Source organism: Heterocephalus glaber, unplaced genomic scaffold (genome assembly GCF_053883595.1).
Source record: "Heterocephalus glaber isolate CG9 unplaced genomic scaffold, H.glaber_assembly_v1.0 deba00000621, whole genome shotgun sequence".
Classification (NCBI taxonomy): Eukaryota; Metazoa; Chordata; class Mammalia; order Rodentia; family Bathyergidae; genus Heterocephalus; species Heterocephalus glaber.
In genome coordinates, this window is record NW_028258153.1 from 5,974,757 (window position 1) to 5,992,977 (window position 18,221).

General features: G+C 52.1%; 1 protein-coding gene across 1 annotated transcript; it reads left to right on the forward strand.

Annotated features, from left to right (window-relative positions):
* Positions 1 to 4,340: 4,340 nt before the first annotated feature.
* Positions 4,341 to 8,337, forward strand: Fev (FEV transcription factor, ETS family member). The gene is made up of 3 exons (XM_004864565.3): positions 4,341 to 4,477; positions 5,192 to 5,266; positions 7,094 to 8,337. The coding sequence occupies exons 1-3, from the start codon at positions 4,426 to 4,428 to the stop codon at positions 7,675 to 7,677; spliced, it is 711 nt and encodes a 236-aa protein (XP_004864622.1). The 5' UTR covers positions 4,341 to 4,425; the 3' UTR covers positions 7,678 to 8,337.
* Positions 8,338 to 18,221: the final 9,884 nt, after the last annotated feature.

Below are 18,221 nucleotides of genomic sequence, written 5' to 3' on the forward strand. Positions count from 1 at the left end.
TTAAGTTGAATGTGGGTAAGCTCTGGTGGGGATGCTCGGAAATCTCATGGGAATCCTGTTAAATGAAACCAGTCTCTCCACCCTTACCAGTGTGGGCCAGGTGTACACAAGCCCAGATAGCACACAGAGTGGCCACACATCCATGGTGGGGCTCCCTGCTGGATGCCAACCTCCACACGCCCTATGGGCCAGGTACCACCATGCAGGGCAAACCTTCCCCATCCCTATGTAGAAGCTCTGTCAGGTTCCTCTCTAATGTCCAGAGCATCTTCAGCAGTTATATTCACCCTGGCTCTCTGCCCAACCCAGGAATTTGAAAGAGGCAGAAGCCTCTTTCAATGGTTCCCTTTCCTGCATTCCCAGGAGAGGAACTAGGGGGGAGTCCTACCACCTTCCAGGCCCTCTGAGGGAAAGACTTCCTCCTCTGAATCTGGCCTCCAGGCCCTTTGTCAAGATAACAATCCCTTGCATGATATTTAGTGCTAGCATTTACAAATGATGTTCATTCATACCCTTCATTTCAGCTACTCCATGGCCCCCCCTTCATTCTTTCTTTCTCTCCCTTCCCGCCTAAAGACAGGTGAGCAGAAGTCGAAGCCATGACAGGGCTGAGTATGGCAGCAGCTATCAGAGCCCTGAGCACAAGTGTGGTTCCCTCTTTGGCACAGTTAATGATACCCTCACCCCCCTATAGGGAGAGCCTCCTGAGGTCCATTGGGGTCCCCTCATTCTGTCCTTTGGGGATTCTTGTGCTGTCAAGGCCCAGTGGGGAGAGGTGCCCAGATCCTTGCCCTGGCCCAAGTGAGGCCCAGTGACACTGACAGCATTTAGACTTGAAGCTAGGCAGCTGCCCCTTTGGAAAGAGACCTGGGCCATAAGTCAAAACACCTGGGACCCATACACATAGCATCCCTGAGCCTCAATTCCCTCACCTGGAAACTGGGGCTATTGATCCCGGCCTTGTGTGTCTCAAGAGCTTGTTGTGAGGATTCTGAGAAACCCTTGAAACTTTTGTTTGTGGTGTTATGTTTTCTTTTTTTTTTCTTTTTCTTTTTCTTTTTTTTTGGTACTGGGGATCAAACTCAGGTCCTTGCTCTTTCGAGGCAGGCAGGTGGAACCACCAAGCTAAATCCCCACCCCTTGTTCATGGTGTTATGAAAGAGCATTGGAGGGGCAGTCAGTGTAGGGCCCTTGTTTCCCCTTCCTCCCCATGAGTCTCGGGTTGGGTCAGGGGCCAAGGACAGAGTTCTGTGTGGAGTATGAATTCTGCTTTACATTGGAATGGATTGTACAGGCCATAGCCCGTGTTGCTCCTGAGCCTCCTAATACCTTCCATTCTTCATTCGTTTTACCAATGAAGAAACTGAGCCTTGATGAGGTCACCAAATCTCAAGCCAAGATTTGAACATAGGGCTTTTGATGCAAAACCCAGGCTCAAGGGGTCTAGTGGAACACATCTGTAATCCCAGCACTTGGGAGGCTGAGGCAGGAGGATCACTACAAGTTTAAGACAGCCTGGGCTACATAGTGAGACCCTGCCTCAAACAAAAGAAAAGAAAACAAAGCAACAAAAAACCCAGACTAAGCAGAAGCTTGACCTGAGCTGTGTTTGAAAGCCTCGGGCTTCAGCATTGCTCAAAACTTCTGCTGTTCCCAGAACAATGTGGAGAAATGTTAATGTTAAAAACAGCTGAGTATGTACAACCTACCCTAAGCACTTTATGTGTGTTATGTAAACTCCGTAATTCTGGCTTCAGGTATTACAGTTCCCATTTTACAGATAAGGAGACTAAAGTACACTACAGAGGTTATGTGACTTCTTTCAAAGTCACTCAAGTAGGAAACAAGAGAGCTAGGAGTTGAACCCAGAACCAGACAAACTGGGCCATTCAGAGTCCACCAGCTCATCTTCCCCTGCCTGCTTCTGGGAGTTGGCAGTGGACAAAGGGAGATCATCATCTGCCCTCAGCTGAGCTGGCCTCCCTCCAGGAGAGTGTGTGGTCACTGGGAAGAATCAACAAAGTGGCTTCGGGACCCTGCAGTGGGACCCCAAACAGGGCACCGGCCTCTGGGTCTCAGTTTCCCCTCTAGTGAAGACTTGGGGGAGGTAACATGTGCTAACATGGATCTTTTAGGTTTTCCTGGACAGTGGTCAGGCTCTTCACCCCTACATCCATAGGCAGCTAGGAATGGGAGTGGAGGAGGCCAGTCAGGCCTGAGTGTTTTTACCTTCCGGTTTTCCATTCTGGGAAGGCTGATGGTTTATAGACCCAGCCAGGTAGGAAGGAGAGTGAGGAAGGGAAACTGCTAAGGAATCTCTCTCATTAGCTTCTACCCTGGCTGCCCTGAGAGCAGGAGGCGACAGAAGAAGTCATGATCCATGTGGAATGAGGAGACCACATACACACACACACACACTTTTGCCAGTGCCCCTCCCTTTCAGCACCTGAGACCTCAGTCAGGCTGGGTACCAAACCCCAGCTGTGGATCCTTGTCCTGCTCTGGTAGCCCTCTTCTCCTCTCTGAGCGCCTCTTCTCTCTGCCTCACACTCCTCCTGAGAGCAATAAGTGGGTGGAACTCGAGGCCTCTGGGCTCCCCCAGCTCCTAGCCTCTTGCTGCTTCGTTTCTGTCAGAGGCTTTGTGAAGCAGGAAGAGGGTACAACATGGAGATGTGGCCTCACCCTCAAGACCCTCTTCTTCTGTGGAGTCCTGAGTCTGTCCTCAGGGAACATCCCAACCTTTATCTTTGCTCCTGCCAGCTTCCAAGTCCAATCCTGAAGCCCCCATACCTGTGTATGGCTAGGATCCTCCAGGGTCCTGGGGTCTCCGTGTCCCCCCCACCAGACTCCACCAGCCTCCGTCCTTCCTGGCTCCTCTGAACCCTTCAGCAGCAAAGATGAACAAGTTAGCAGTTTAACAAGTGAGGGTGGACAGAGGGTGGCAGAACTCCAGGAGTGGGATTTTCCAGCCACCCTCACACCCAGGGCCAGGCGCTCCTCTCAGGGCTCCTCACCCCGGGCCTCCAGCAGGGAGCAGGTCCTGGAGATGCCAGTTCTGTGTGTCGCCACCGGGGGCTGCATGGCTGCAGAAGGTGGGCTCCCGACCCTGGGCCCCACCATCAGTAACATCCCTCCTTAGTCCACCTCTGGCCTCTGCGGGGTCAGGAAGGTGCACACTTGCCCGGAGACCCCAGTCCAGCCTCTTTGCAACTGTGAGAAAAGCCAGGTACAGTACACAACCCTAACTGGACCCCTGCACCTCTAGAGCTGGGATTTGGGATAACCAGCGTGGGAGTGAGTATGAGGGTGGGGCAGACTGGGACAAGGTGGGGAAGGGTGGACGAGAAATAGCTGCAGAGGGAATTGGAAGGGGAATCCCGAGCCTGCCAGGAAAAGCCAGCACACACTGTCCCTCAGGGACGGCAACCAGTTTGTGGGACCGAACGAAGGAGAAAAGAGAGGGAAGGAGGTTACTGGAGGGGCGATGGGTGCAGGAGAGAAAGGAGGCAGACTAGCTGGCCAGAAGAGACCAGTAAGGGGGTAGGGAGGGAAAGCAGGGACACTCAGGAGAAGTTGCCAGGGGCGAAGCCCCAGCATCCGGCCTTGGGGGAGGGGCGGAGAAAGTCAGGAAACCGGGAAAGGGAAGGGGAGACGGGGAAGGCAATGAGTCTCCAGGGAAGAGCAGAGTGGGAAAGTAGGGTGGGGGCAGAGATAAAGAGAGCAACGGCTGCGGGGCCAGGAGCACAGCGACAGGCGAGAGGGAGGGAAGCGGAAATTTAAAAGTGAAGATGCAGATAACGCAGCCTGGAGACGGGAACCCGGGAGGGGTGGGGGAGGGGGGTGAAGAGTGAGAGGGAGGAAGAACGCGCCGGGGGCAGGCTCTGGGAGGGGGACGTGGCCTCGGGGGTCCGCCGTGGGCCAGCCCCCCGCCCCCCGGCCCCACACTGTTTGCAGAGTCGGGGAGGCGGAAAAGAAACGCGCCCCAGGCCCCCATCCGAGGGCGCGGCTGGGGCCCATCCCCCGCGCGTCTCCCGGGCTGCGGGGCGCAGGGGGCTGCCGGGTGCGCTTGGCTGTGGCACCGCGCGTTGGAGACTTTATTGCGATGGGAAGATAAGAGGGGCGGGGGCGGGGTCCGGGGGGCTGAGGCGGCCGCACTTTAATTAAAACGGAAATTGCGGCCCCTGCCCGCGCGGGGGCCGGAGGGTTCCAGGCGGCCCTGTAGCTGGGAGCGTCGCTCCAGGACGCTCCCCCAGTCCCCCGCCACACCCGGGCTGCCCCCTCCTGCCAGGCCCTGCTGGACCCGGCGCTGTCTTCTCCTCCCTGTCACCCGCGGTCGCCTCGGGCGGGGATCCGTGCCCCGAAGCGCAAAGCCTGACGCACCCCCCTCCCGGTCCCCCCATCTCCCACCGCCCAGCCCCGGCAGCGATGAGACAGAGCGGCGCCTCCCAGCCCCTGCTGATCAACATGTACCTGCCAGGTACCAGGGCCAGCCGGGGGCTGGAGGCGCCAGGACCCTGGGCGGGGAATCTAAACTAGGACGTGGGAAGGGTCCCTGCGGTCCAAAGGAAGGGCATGCGATCCGGGCAGGCTGCGGGTGGAGGAGGGATGACTGCAGTTTGGGGCATGCAGGAAATCCTGAAAGGTAGATAAAGAGCTCTGGGGTTTCCGTGTAGGGTCTAGAGAACTCCAGGTGAGCAGGCTGGGAGCCTGGGAGGCTGAGGCGGGGGCTCAGGGGCCTCACAGAGCCTGGGCGGGGTCTTCACGTGGTGGAGGACTCTGCGCGGGCCTTGCGCGAGGAGACTGTGGTCCGCCGGGCGTCGCCCCTCTGCCCTTACAGCTCCTCACCTTCGCGCCCGAGCGTTCGCACCGGCCAGGCCCTCCAAGCGCCCTCCTCTCCTCTGCCAGGGGCTCTGCTCGCTCAGGCTCGGCTGTCTCAAACCCCGCGCGGCTTTATAAGGCTCCAGCCGGCCCCTTCGGAAAGCGGATTTCCTTTTTCCTGGACGCGTTTCCTGACTTGGGCGCTACGGAGGGGCTCTGCGCAGCACGCGCCAGGGCTGGGCTCCGGGAGGAGGAGCTGGGTGGCCCGGGCCCCCAGAACACAGAAGCCCCCTAGAGACTTGGCCCAAGGCCCTTTCGGTCAAGCCCACAACTTCCGCCCACGTCTGCCTGACTTTTCTTCTGCGCCCCGCAGATCCCGTCGGAGAGGGTCTCTTCAAGGAAGGGAAAAGCCCGAGCTGGGGGCCCCTGAGCCCCGCGGTGCAGAAAGGTGAGCTGGCCGGTGCGCTGGGCAGACCGGACAAGGGCCGTGGGTGGGAGCTGAGGCCTGGACCTGGACAGGAGCCCTGCCGCCACAGCCTGACCCAGAGGGTGGGAGCAGTGTGCACCCCAGGTCTGGAAAGAGGCCTGACCGTGGAGAGGCTTCTGGGGAAACATCTATTCTGCCTTTGGTGCTTGCATTTTCCGAGTCCCAGAGCATTTTGAGTCCCAGGGAGAGGACCTCATCTCTACACCTTTTTCTGCTGTGTGTCTGGGCTTTGGGGCCAAGGCTGAGGGGCTTAGTACCCTTTCTCTGCTGGCAGCAGGCACTCAAGGCCACAGCATTCGGAGCAAGGGAACCGGGAGAACTACCCCCCCCCCATAAGGGCTGCCCAGTCGGTAAAGCCCTGCAGAGCTTCCTGAGCACCCGTGGGAACCACTTGACTCCCGCATCTCTGCCTGCCAGGTCCGCAGGCAATTGTAGGTGGTGCCCAGGTTGGCTGCTGATGCTCCAAGGGCCACAAAATTACCCTGATGTCCGCTGGTGCTCCAGGCAACTGCTCTCCGTAGCCCCCACTCCAGTCAGTACCCTAGATCTCCCCAAGTCACAAGCTGCAAACACAAAAAACAAGCTTGGCAGGTGCTTTTTCCAGGAGGAGAACTCGACACCCAGTGCAGTGCAGACAGGTCGCCTCTGACGTGCCGCAGTCCTTGGCCGGTGCACGTTTTAATCCAAACCTTCCCTTGCTTCGGACATTAAAACGCTTGGAGGGATTAGGGCTGAAATCATGGGATAAAGAAGCTTCTGGGTTCTGAGTCAATGGTTGACTAGGAAAAGGGGTTCACTAGACTGGATTTGATCCAATAATTGGACAAATTAAAGGAAAGTCTGTTTTATTCTAAAAGGGAGTGGGGATGATTGTATCAAGATGGTTTCTCACCTTAACCTCCAGGACAAGGGAGTAAGCTTTCCTTCGATGACTGCATATCTGGGGGAAGCTCTTCTTGCCACCTCCAGGAATCCCAAAATCCAGAGGGAGATTGGGCAAGAACAGGAGAAGGCTAGAGTCCAGCACAAATACTTCTCGGCTTTCTCTCTCCCCAGCGCGTCCATCAGGCGCCTGGGAATCTCGGCACTTCCCTTGCAGGGAATCCCGCCTGGCCCGAAAAGAGAGGCCTAGAGAGCCCTAGCAGGGAGCTGCACCCGTGCAGTGCTCTGCACACCTGAAAACCGCTGGGACAGGGAACTCTGGGCGTTTTCGCCAGTGTACAGGGCCTCTGCTCCCCATTCCTGCTGGACAAGGTGTCTGGAGGACACTGGGCGCCAGGGACTGCTCAGGCTTTGTGCCGTAGCGAGCACCGCGGTCATCCTACTGCCACGCCTGACTCTTCCCTTCTGGATCTCTGGACCAAGTCCACTTGAGATGGGCAGTCCTACACCTTCCAGTGGCAGTCCAGTGCGCGCTCGTCCTGAATAGGGGCCTCCGGCAAGGAAGGAAGTAGGGGCTGAGGTGGTGGGGCCCTTGCTCACCTTGGAAAGCCAAGGGCCTTGGTTCACTGCTCCCTCCCCTTGGAGGAGAGGAAGCTCCCTCTCTTCTCCCCAGTTCCCAAGAAACAATGCAACCGAACAGCTTTGACCTCCAAGTTGGAGCCGTGTTTCCATAGTGCAAAAGTGGGTCTGGTGACCGATTTACTGATCTGCCTCTCCCGACCAGCTGCACCAACTGCACCGCCTAAGGAGCCCTTTTCCTCCCTGAAGGGGATCCTCCTGCAATAGGTTGCTTTTCCGCTTCTCCGTTGCCATCCGGCCTGTGGCTGACTGTCCCCTTTCCTGCAGGCAGTGGTCAGATCCAGCTGTGGCAGTTTCTGCTCGAGCTGCTGGCCGACCGCGCAAACGCCGGCTGCATAGCGTGGGAAGGCGGCCACGGCGAGTTCAAGCTCACGGACCCGGACGAGGTGGCGCGGCGCTGGGGCGAGCGCAAGAGCAAGCCCAACATGAACTACGACAAGCTGAGCCGAGCGCTGCGCTACTACTATGACAAGAACATCATGAGCAAGGTGCACGGCAAGCGCTACGCCTACCGCTTCGACTTCCAAGGCCTGGCGCAGGCCTGCCAGCCGCCGCCCGCTCACGCCCACGCCGCCGCCGCCGCTGCCGCCGCCGCCGCCGCCGCCGCCCAGGACGGCGCGCTCTACAAGCTGCCCGCCGGCCTCGCGCCGCTGCCCTTCCCGGGCCTCTCCAAACTCAACCTCATGGCGGCCTCAGCCGGCGTCGCGCCCGCCGGCTTCTCCTACTGGCCAGGCCCGAACCCCGCTGCCACCGCCACCGCAGCGCTCTACCCCAGCCCAGGCTTGCAGCCCCCGCCCGGGCCCTTCGGCGCTGTGGCTGCAGCCTCGCACTTGGGGGGTCATTACCACTAGACGGGGCGCCCAGTGCTGCGCGGCCTCTTCCCAGAGCCTTGCCGAATCCCACCCTCGTCCCGGAGAAGGGCCTGAGTTTGCCCCACGTCCCTTAAACCCGGATTTTACTCCACCGGCCGCATGCAGCCCCCCCCGAGGGGGAGGGTCGGAGGTCTCCTCAATCTTTTAGGGGGGTACCGGGGATCGAACTCAGGACCTTGCGCTTGCCAGGCAGGCGCGGTGCCTCTGAGCTAAATCCCCGGGCCTCCTCGGTCTTCCTTAAACTCTAGATTTGCACCCACCTCACCCCTAGTACCCCAAGAAGGCGACTGGGCCTGTTTTTTCTGTCTCCTCTCTTTCTCTCCACCTGACCTCTCTCCTAGAAGCCCCCTCCATTATGACCTCTTGTTTCCCAATTCCGAATCTTTTTTCACTTTTTCTCGCCCCCACGGAGCTGCCCCAGATGCCGGCACCTGGAAGCCTCTCACATTCGTTCTTCCCGGGACTTTGAGTAGGTTTGGTAAAGGCCACAGCCCCCCAAGACACAGGCTTCCCGCGTTCCCCTCTCCACATTCTGGCTGAAGGGTCCGGTGTATTTCTATTCCCTTTCGGGCCCCATTAAAGCTCCCGAACTCCCCCGCTGCCTCCTCTCTGATTCTTTGCTGCTCCAGGACCCTTCTTCAAGGGGAACGGAGGGAGAGGCTCAGCCCGCGTCAGAGCAGAAAGGTTTCCAAGGAGGAGTCCAGAGAGAGGGCAAAGCAGGGCTGGCCAGAGCGAGGAGCCGAGAGGAGCCGACCTGCCGCCTCCCTGACCTCTCCCCCGCCTTCCACCCACCGTGCACTCCCCGCCCCGCCCTCGGTACCTCATCCCACCTGCTCGCTCACATCTCACCGTCCTGCCGCCCGCGCCTCACCTCCTCTCAGCCTCTATTTTGCTTCCACCATCCATTTCACTCGCTTCCCCGCCCACCCTCTCTGTTTATTCCAATTCTCTCTCCCACCCTCTCTCTCACTCACGCCCGCCCGCCCGCCGCCCCGGTGGCTGTGGCCACCTAGTCTCCGGATCTGTCGGCTCACTTTCTCCAGGATCTCACTCCCACCCTTCCCGAACTCTGGGCGCCCCGCTGGGGTTTGCTGCCGCATCTCCTTCTCGCGGGCCGTGCACGCCCTCTGCTGGCGAGAGGAGGTAGGGCAGGGCAACACCTATGCCTCGGAAGGCTATGGGCGCCGCGAGGCAAAACCTCAGCGAGCGGCCTTACCACACAGAGCACCGGCTTGGCTCCAAACTGCCTTTAGACTTTAGGGAGAAGGGCGAAAGGAGCACCTTGACCCTTCGTCCCAGATCCAGATCCAGCCTTGGGAAGTCGAATGGATCATCCTGGCTGTGTCCTTTTCCTCACCATCTGCAAGTGCATCTGCCCTCCAATGGTCCCTGCCCTTTGCTCTTTTCTCTCCTTGTCTGAAACTAGTTGGTTCGAAAGACCTTAGATGCCTTCATTAAACAAAAACAAAAAAACCACCTGGAAAAGCACCTGAAGTGCTGGCCAGGCCTTTGAGTTGCACCCCAAAGCGCACCCTGGCTCTCTTCCCTGTGGTCCCAGTGTTCCCTTCCCAGGGTCCTACTCTGCTAGGCAAGGTCTAGGCTCTTCCTGGACCAAAGTGTGCAAGGCGGGAGGTGGCAGTTGAGATGTACCCGTGCCCCCTGGTCAGGAAGAGGAAATGCAAGTGGAAGGCTGGACATTAGGAGTGGGCGTGGCCCCGAATTCTGCTTCCCAAAGAATGCTGGAGAATTATCCTGGTCCACTTTGGAAAAGGGCCTTTGTTCATGTTCATTTTTTCACTTTATTTCTTCTGATTTTCCAAATAACTCATACTTAGCATAGAACATTTGAGAAACCCACACATGAGGTCTCTATTCAGTATTGGGTGGATGAAGGATGTAATGAAGCATGGGGGGGGTCACCAAGAGTCCCATTGCACAGAGGCCATTACTGAAAACTATAGCATCTCCTTCCTTTTCTCTAGGCCTTTCCAAAGCTATGACGCTCTGCTTTCCTCACCTAACATTCTGGCATCGGCATGCTCCATGTCCACTAGGCCCACAGGGCAGGAGAATGAGCTGGGGTAGGACACAGAGTAGATGGTCCAGGGAGAGATGGGCCTGCAGAGGGCTCAGTGACTTGTTTTGAAGAGGAAAGGGATCTTTTTCCAGTGCTGTTTGCAGTGAGGGAACATGCCAGAGGAGACATAGTCAGCATCCAGAAACATGCTGCTAAGAACTGCGGGCTGAAGCGAAAGTTTCCTGGCAAGGAGCACAAGGTCCTGCTCTTAGATCTTTAAATGAAACAGCAGGCTGAGTGTGCATCATGCAAGGATGGGGCTAGCAAGGTAGGTGTAGAGTGGTGATGTCTTAGGCAATGTGGGGTGAAATGCAAAATAAATCATTGTCGTCTGAGGCTGCATGGGAGGAGGTGTGTCACCCCAGGATAGAGGAAGGGCCTCACCTGTTTTAATAATTTTGCCCCCAGCAATACTGTTGGACAACACAGGAGAAGAACAAAGAGAAGACACATGAGGTAGTGGACCAGGATGTAAAAAGAGAAAGAAGACAGGAAAACCAAGAGCAGTATGAAGTGTAGCCTGGAAAGTCATCTGGGGCAAGGGGACTGGGAACTATCTCCTTTATTCAAGGGCTGTTCTGAGGTGGGGGACCTGGGATACGCATGACTAAGGGCAGTACTAGGACCCTTGGTTGGAAGCTACAGTAAGACAGATGTCACCTTGATCTAATGAAGAGCCTCTGTCATGGGACCTGTCCAGTGAACTCTAGGTCATGAGGGTGTGCAGCAGGCCCTTCCATGAGAAGGTGGGAGGAGAGTGCGCTAGGTGACTTCTTTGATCTTGAAACTTTCGACGTCCCACAAGTGAGTGGGCAAAGGAGGTGTTTCATGGTTTAGCAGCTAGGGGAGATGTTAGGTTAGGGGGTCTTCTCACATATGAAACACATCCTACAATCTTACCCCTCTCTCTTTCCTGCACACACAGCCAGCTTGGAAGAATGAGATGTCCGTCTAGAAATCAGAAGGCCTCAGTTCCAGTTGCAACTTGGCAACTTGCTATGTGACCTTCAGATAATCACATCTCTTTTCTGGGATTCCATTTTCATCTCATTAAAATAACTAAGCTGAGCCAGGGATTTGCAGACTCTTCTGTGGTACCTCAGGGGTCACCTAGGTTCTCTCTGTTCAAAAAACAACCAATCAAAAACAAAAACAAAAAAAGATGAGGGTTGGAACACATCTCTCCAAGATCAAACTCAGGATAACCTCTTCTCCAGACCATCACAGCTCTGGCAGCTCCATGTCCCTGTGATGCGTCCAAGCCCTGGATCACTGTGGTCCTGGGAAGGCCCCACTCCACCCACAACCTGAAGCAGACATCCTCTTACCTACCACACCTGATAATCCAAGCCAATCCTCACTGGTCCTTGGTCTTTTGAAGTGTTGCTCTCAGTATTGCTTCCTCTTCCATCCAGGGACCAGCCCCTCTTGCATTCCCTGAAGTGCTCAGCCTTTTCTCTCTCTCTTTTTTTTTTTGGTACCAGGGGATCAAACTTGGGTCTTTGAGCTTGCGTAGCGGGTGGCGAAACCACTGAGCTAAATCCCCGGCCCTCAGCCTTTTCTCTAATGCCTCACTCACGTCCCTGCTGAAAATAAGTCTCACTTGCTTTCCAGCCCTCAGCATGGGCTTGCACCACAGAGATTGCTGGGTGCCTTCACACCTACTGTTTCACTCATCTCCCCCAAGGTTAGGGAGGAAGACAGGGCAAGAATAACTTTAGCTGCTTGGATGATAAATAAAATAAGGCCCGTGATGTTAAATAACTTGGCCAAAGTCTCAGGGCCAGATCTTTCCCCATTCCTCTGCTTAAAATCTCTGTAGTCCCCAGTGGCCTTTGATTGCCTTGTTTTCAGGATCACTCCTGGGCAGGATGATGTAGATCCATGTTTCCTCCAGGAATATCCACTCTGTACACCTAAGCTCCCTTTGACATCACTCAAAGATGAACTCTGAAGCCCTGTTAACATGTGGAGAGGACACCTGTGTCCACACTGAGACTTGCATGGTCACAGAGCAACCATGCCATTGAGTGCACCTAGGCTGACAGTTCTTTCTTATACATTAGCTCATGTGACCCCTCCATGTGGGTTACTGTGATATACAGCGGACCCTTGACTTATGAACTCAATTCGTTCCCGAGGGCTGGTTGTAACTCAAGTTGGTCAGTTGAAGGCTCAGGCTCATCTACACAGCCTTCAAAGTTTCTCTCCTGAATACAGGCAGATCTGTGTCCTTCGAGAGATATTGGCCCAAGGTTTCTCAAGTAACCCCACACTGGAAAGGATGTGGCAGTGTTCCTTCCAGAACTCTTTAAGGGGTAAGTCTATCTGAGACCATCTGGAAGCACAAGTGGCTGGCATTTGGGTTGTTACTCAAGACTTAGGTGGTAAGTTAAAACTAAAATTCTCGTCATAACCCAAGTTGTTCATATGTCAGGCTGGTCACAACTTGAGGGTCTACTGTACTCTTCTCAGAGCCTCCTGCTCTTCTGGCCTTCATCTTTCTTCAACATGTCTGCAAAAGGCATCCAAACCCACTTTAGCTTATTCCTTAAGCTAATTATAATTCATGTCAGGTGGACCTGCTATTCATAAAAATAGGTCTTACTATATGCACTGAACCTCACCAGGCTCTGTCTTATGCTAATGTTTTACAGGTGCTGTCTCCGTCGCCTTGCCACAACCTTACCAGCTGCAGGTGGTTACTTCCATCTTCAGATAAGGAAACTGAGGCTTGGAGGGGTTAAGTGGCCTGGCCTGTGACCCTAGAACTCAAGTCCTCACTTTCCCACCAGTTCTTTTGCTGGGCCTTCCGAATAGCTTCCTCATAAACAGCCCCCTGCTGGCCCACCGTGCAGTGCCCATTCTGTGCCCAGCCTAATTGTGCATTCACAGCAGACCTCTGGCTATAAAGGACAAGTTGGCAACTTGTCTTATAAGTGCCTTGTGGGGACCCTCCCTGATAAGGAACAGACTGTGTTCTGCCAGCCTTTACTTTCCTACCTGTGGTCCTACACGCTTGGCACGGGACACTGTGCTCAGAGATGGGAGTGGGGGTGACTGTGTCTTCATTTGGGTGGTGTGTCCTGCCTTGGCCTGGCCCCCAGGATCTCTCCATGACCCTCCTCTGTCCTGGGATGGTGCATCTCACACCTAGAGGCAAGTGGCTCAATGTCCCATGACTATGACTTCTTCTATTTTTTATTTTTGGTACCAGGGATTGAACTCGAGATCTTTCACTTGCGAGGCAGGCGGCAGAACCACTGAGCTAAATCCCCGGGCCCACTTCTACTATTTTTGAGAATTCTCTCTTGCTGGGTCCTGTTTGCTGTTTCCCTCCTCACATGACATTCTTGTGATCAAAACACAACATACCATGGAAGTTAGGAGCAAGGGCTCAGGGCTGGACTTCTTGGCCTTGAGTGTGAATTCTGTCATTTACAAGCCACAGGACCTCATACAAGTCCCTTTACTTCTCTGACCTTAATGACCTCATCTGTAAAATGGATATATAGATATAGAATCTACCTCATGGGGTTGCAATATAGATGAAATGATTATATAAGTACCTTGATACATCTACCAATATTTTCTATTATTAGACAAGCAAAATCAACCTAATGCAAGCACCTGCCTCTTCCGATCCCAACTAGATGTCCCAGAAAGGAGGCTGAGTGACTACACTTCCTTTTCCTTGCCAGTCCAGGCCTCATTCTGGGCCAGATGGTGAGCTTCTCCAAGACCAACCTCTTGACTGGGTTTGGAGCCACAACCACATCACATAGGTTAGATTCCTGTACTCAGAGTGTATTTCTTTTCTTTCTGGGGTAAGCAGAGAATTACTGAATTTGGATTTGTAAGATCTCAGCTAGGAATGAGCTGTATGACTTTGGGAAGATGACCACAATGTCCCAAGTCTTTGTTTGTCCCTCTAAGATATGGATAATAATAATGCTTCCCACGATTACTGTGTGGGCTACTACATGAAATTTGGAAGCGAGAGGTTTTACAGCAACTAATATCACCAAAACTAATACCCAAAATGCATTTGATCTTTATAGCAATACCCTAGTGATCAGGAAAACTAAGGCACAAAGTATTAAATAACTTGCTTGGGATCACAGCTGCAGAATGGCAGAGAGGCAATTCAAATGCTGGTAGGTTTACTCCTTTCCTCATCCCTAATTTCCCTAATCATCATTCATGGAGGAATTTTCAGATTCTGAGAGGCCCAGGAAGTGAGAGGTTGATATGCCCAAACCTCAGCCCAACCCCAGAACAGTTCCCAATTCCAGTGCTCGCCAAGGGTTCAAGACAAATAACAAAGTGAGAAACACAGTTTAGAAATCTTGTGGCCCACTGTGACTTTTACACTTGTATTTATCTCAACCAACATGGTGGAGATAGAAGCCAGAGGGATGTGGCTTTAAATGCCACCTCAGCCTATTTTTAATGGGACTAAGAGGGCTACTTACTATCTCTAAGCCTCAGTGACCTTACTGTAAAGACCCTGATTAGACCCACCCTGCTGGATTGCTGTAGGGATAGAGCTTATGCCTAAAGAGTCCAGCTAGAAAGCTGCTCTATGACTGTTGTCTCCCAGGATCAATCAGTCCAGAAGCAGAAACCTGTCCCAAAGGTGCCTAACATTCCCCACCAGTTTAATCCTCCAATTCTGCATCTCAGCTCACCTTCCATGAGTGAGAAAAGCTCCTTCCTAGAGGCCAGAGGGAGAAGAAGTCGCTAAAGAAGGCTGAAGGGCCAGGCCCCAAGTGTTGGGTTCCTCTTTCTGGGAGAGGCAGAGTTGCTTAGCAACACTGCAGCAGGCATCAGGGAAGCTCCAGGCAGTGCTGTCCTTTTTTATTCTGCAGCATCTGTGGCAACACTGGCTAGGGAGATGAATGCGGAAAGTGGGGAAAGGTCCCAGGCTCTCATGGTAAATTCCCTGTGACCATCTTCCCAGTCTTCTCACCGTTTCCTCCTTGGTTTTCTACCTTTGACACACAGTTCTAGGGCCCATCCTGCAGACACAACTGTGCCATAGTCACATCTGTAGTCATGCACTGAAGGGACAGACCCAGGACCACCTGGTACTGATCCTGCGCCTCACAGTCTACAAAGCACACCCGTACACACGATTCACCTGATACAATGGCCTCTTTAGCAGTGGGAGTGTTATTACAATCAGCCCTTTGTATCCATGGATTTCACATCTGAGTATTTAACCAACCATGAATAGAAAATATTTGAAAAAAAAATTGCATCTCTTGCTGGGTATGGTGGTGCATGCCTGTAGCTACATGGAAGGCTGAGGCAGGAGGATTGCAAGTTTGAGGCCAGCCTGGGCAAATTAATGAGACCCTGCCTCAAAAAAATTTTTATAAAGAGCTGAGGCTGTGGCTCAGTGGTAGAATACTTGCCTAGCATGCAGAAGGTCTTATGTTTGATTCCCAGAAATATAAATAAATAAATATTGCATCTGTACTGAACATGCACAAAATTTTTTATCTCTTTACTGTATAAGTAATACAGCGTTACTATTTATATAGGATTTATACTGTATTATTTATATATACAGCTATTATATAGGATTTATATTGTATTAGATATTATAAATAATATAGAGATGATTTAAGTTATGTAGGATATAAGGGACTTGGGCATCCACAGATTTTTTTTTTGTTACTGGGGATCAAATTCGGGACCTTGCACTTGAAAGGCAGGCAGCAGAACCACTGAGCTAAATCCCCGGCCCTATCCACAGATTTTTATATTCATTGAGGGTCTGGAGCCAATCTCCCGCAGACATGGAGAAATCCATAAATTCCTATATAACAGATGAGGGAAACAAAGTCGCATGGTCCCACAGTGAACAAGTAGAAGAGCCTGGATTTACTGCAAATCTCAGGTTACTTCCACTACTCCCTACTAGCATGGATGTCAGTTCAGGCAACAGGGCACGCAGGTGTGCAGGCATTCTAGTAGCCTAGGTACCCCAAGATGCACCTCTCTTCACCCTTGTCACCAGGTAGGTGAGCTGTAGAGGCAGAGCCCAGCCCTCCTTCTCTGCTGGCCTCAAAAAGCCTAGAGGGGGTTCCTGGAGTGAGGAGTCTCGGCAGGGGTCTGTGGTACTGGTCCAAAGGCCTAGGGTCAGGAATGCTGCTTCACTGGGCCAGGTTGGCACAAATACCTACATGCCAGCAGCCGAAGCAAGTCCCTGGCTTCCAGGGAGAGGCACGTCGGTCCCCCTGGAACCCAGGCCTGGCTGCATGCAGTAAACACACACTACCCAGGTCACAAGAGAGCTCAGGGGAGGCCCAGGCCTCACCAGGCAGCAGAGCTGGTCAGAGCATCCCAGGGGCCCATTCTGGAGGGTGTGTCTGTCCATATTTATTAATAGCATTGACTACCATAGTATAGTTGTCACTCCAACAACAGTAGTTTTGTTACTCCTAAGATAGGCATTTTATTGACACAAGAAATCCAAGTATTGTTTCCTTCTGATAGATAAATATGACCTGATCCTAGAGCCTGGCACAAACTGAGCTACATTCCTACCTCTTTTCTTAGGTTTTGCTTTGAGACAGGATCTTATTGAGTCTTTAAGTTGTCCAGGCTGGGCTTGATCCTCCTGCCTCAGTCTCCCACCTTAGCCCTGTATGTGATGGCTAAGGTTGTGTCAACTTGATTGGCATGGGAGCCTCCCAGGGGACTGGTGGAGCATACATCTGAGTGTGTCTGGGTGGGTCACGGAAGCTTGACCATGGGTGCTGTGTCTGGGCCCTGGACTCTTCCTCTCCTGTGCTCTGCTTCCTGGCTTCAATGAGCTGAGAAGCTGAGCTTCACTACACTCTCCTGCCACGATGCTCCCATCTTGAAGCCAGCCAACCATTGACTGAGTCCTCTGAAACTGTGAGCTAAGTTAAACCTCTCCCCGCTTTAAGTTGCAGGTGTCAGGTATTAGGTCCCAGCAACCATGAAGCTGGCTAATACATTGAGAAAACTGAAATTCAGATAGATGGAATAACTGCTTAGATCAATAGCTAACAAAGAGTAGACAATATACTTAAACTTCTGACTCCTAGACTTGTTTAGGACACCACACTATCTTTAATGACATGGGAGAGAAAGAAATATTGGGGGAGAATTCATCTACATTTCCTACATTTGCCGGATTGCATATACCACCACCATATGGTTTGAAATGATTCAGCTGGTGCTCCACATAAGATGAGTAATTGGAGTAAGTATCTTGATTTAAGTTTTATCAATTTCTAGAAAATGATTTGAGATGATTTACTAAATAGCACAGTACATGAAGCAGAATATTCAAATTTTAAAAACATAAAAAAGCAGTTAGTGAAAAATGAGAAGGATAAGAGTTAGAGATAAGGATATTATTTTTATCCCTTTCAACTTTGTTATCATTGCTGCAACTGAACATTGTATCAAAGATCTTATCAATGCAATAAGACAAGAAAAGATATATGCTATGTGTAGATATCAGAGAGGAAGGTATTAAATGTCCTTTTTGGCAGACAGTATGACTTCCTAGCTAGAAAATCCAGGGCCAGGATGTAGCTCAGTGGTGCCATGCCTGCCTGGCAAGCACAAAGTCCTGAGTTCTATTCCCAGTACTGGGGAAAAAAAAAAAAAGAAAAGAAAATCCAACAGATTCAGTTGGAAAACAATTAAAACTAATGAAATAAAATTTCAATAAGATATAATATCAGGGCCGGGGTTTTAGCTCAGTGGTTCCGCCGCCTGCTCCACAAGCACAAGGACCCGAGTTTGATTGCCAATACTAAAAAAAAAAGATATAATATCAATCCGGTTAAATCTATGGTTCTCCTATAACTGTATGAAGGAAAAGAACTGATAATAATAGATTTATAACAGCAACAAAAAAATATGCTGCCAGGTCAACCTAATGAAAAACACGGGGAACATATAAATGAAGGAAACTAAATCTTCATTAGAGGACATAAAAGGAGACCCCTGTAAATGGGGAGACTGAGCATGCTTCTGAGTGGAATGACTCAAATTGAAAAAAATTATCAAATCCCTCCAGATTGATCTATAAGAGTGATGCAGTCCCTAAATGGACTTTATAGAACTTGACGGGCTTGGTTCTAAATTTCTTCTGTACTATGTTTAAGAAAATACAAGGCAATTTTACCCCCCCCAAAAAGGATACTGCAAATGCTTTACTAGTTTCCTAGTTATTAAAGGTGTAATTTGGCGTGCAGTTGAGAAGACCAACTGAACGGAATAGAACCTTGAAGCAGATCCAAGTATGTGTGTGAGAATTTCATAAATAGTAAGATGGCATTTGCTGGGTGGAAAGAAAGAAAGAAAGGCTGTTCAATATTGGCACAACTTGCTATTAATTTGGGAAAAAAAAATTTTATCTCTGCTTCCTACCACATACAAAAATTCCAAAATA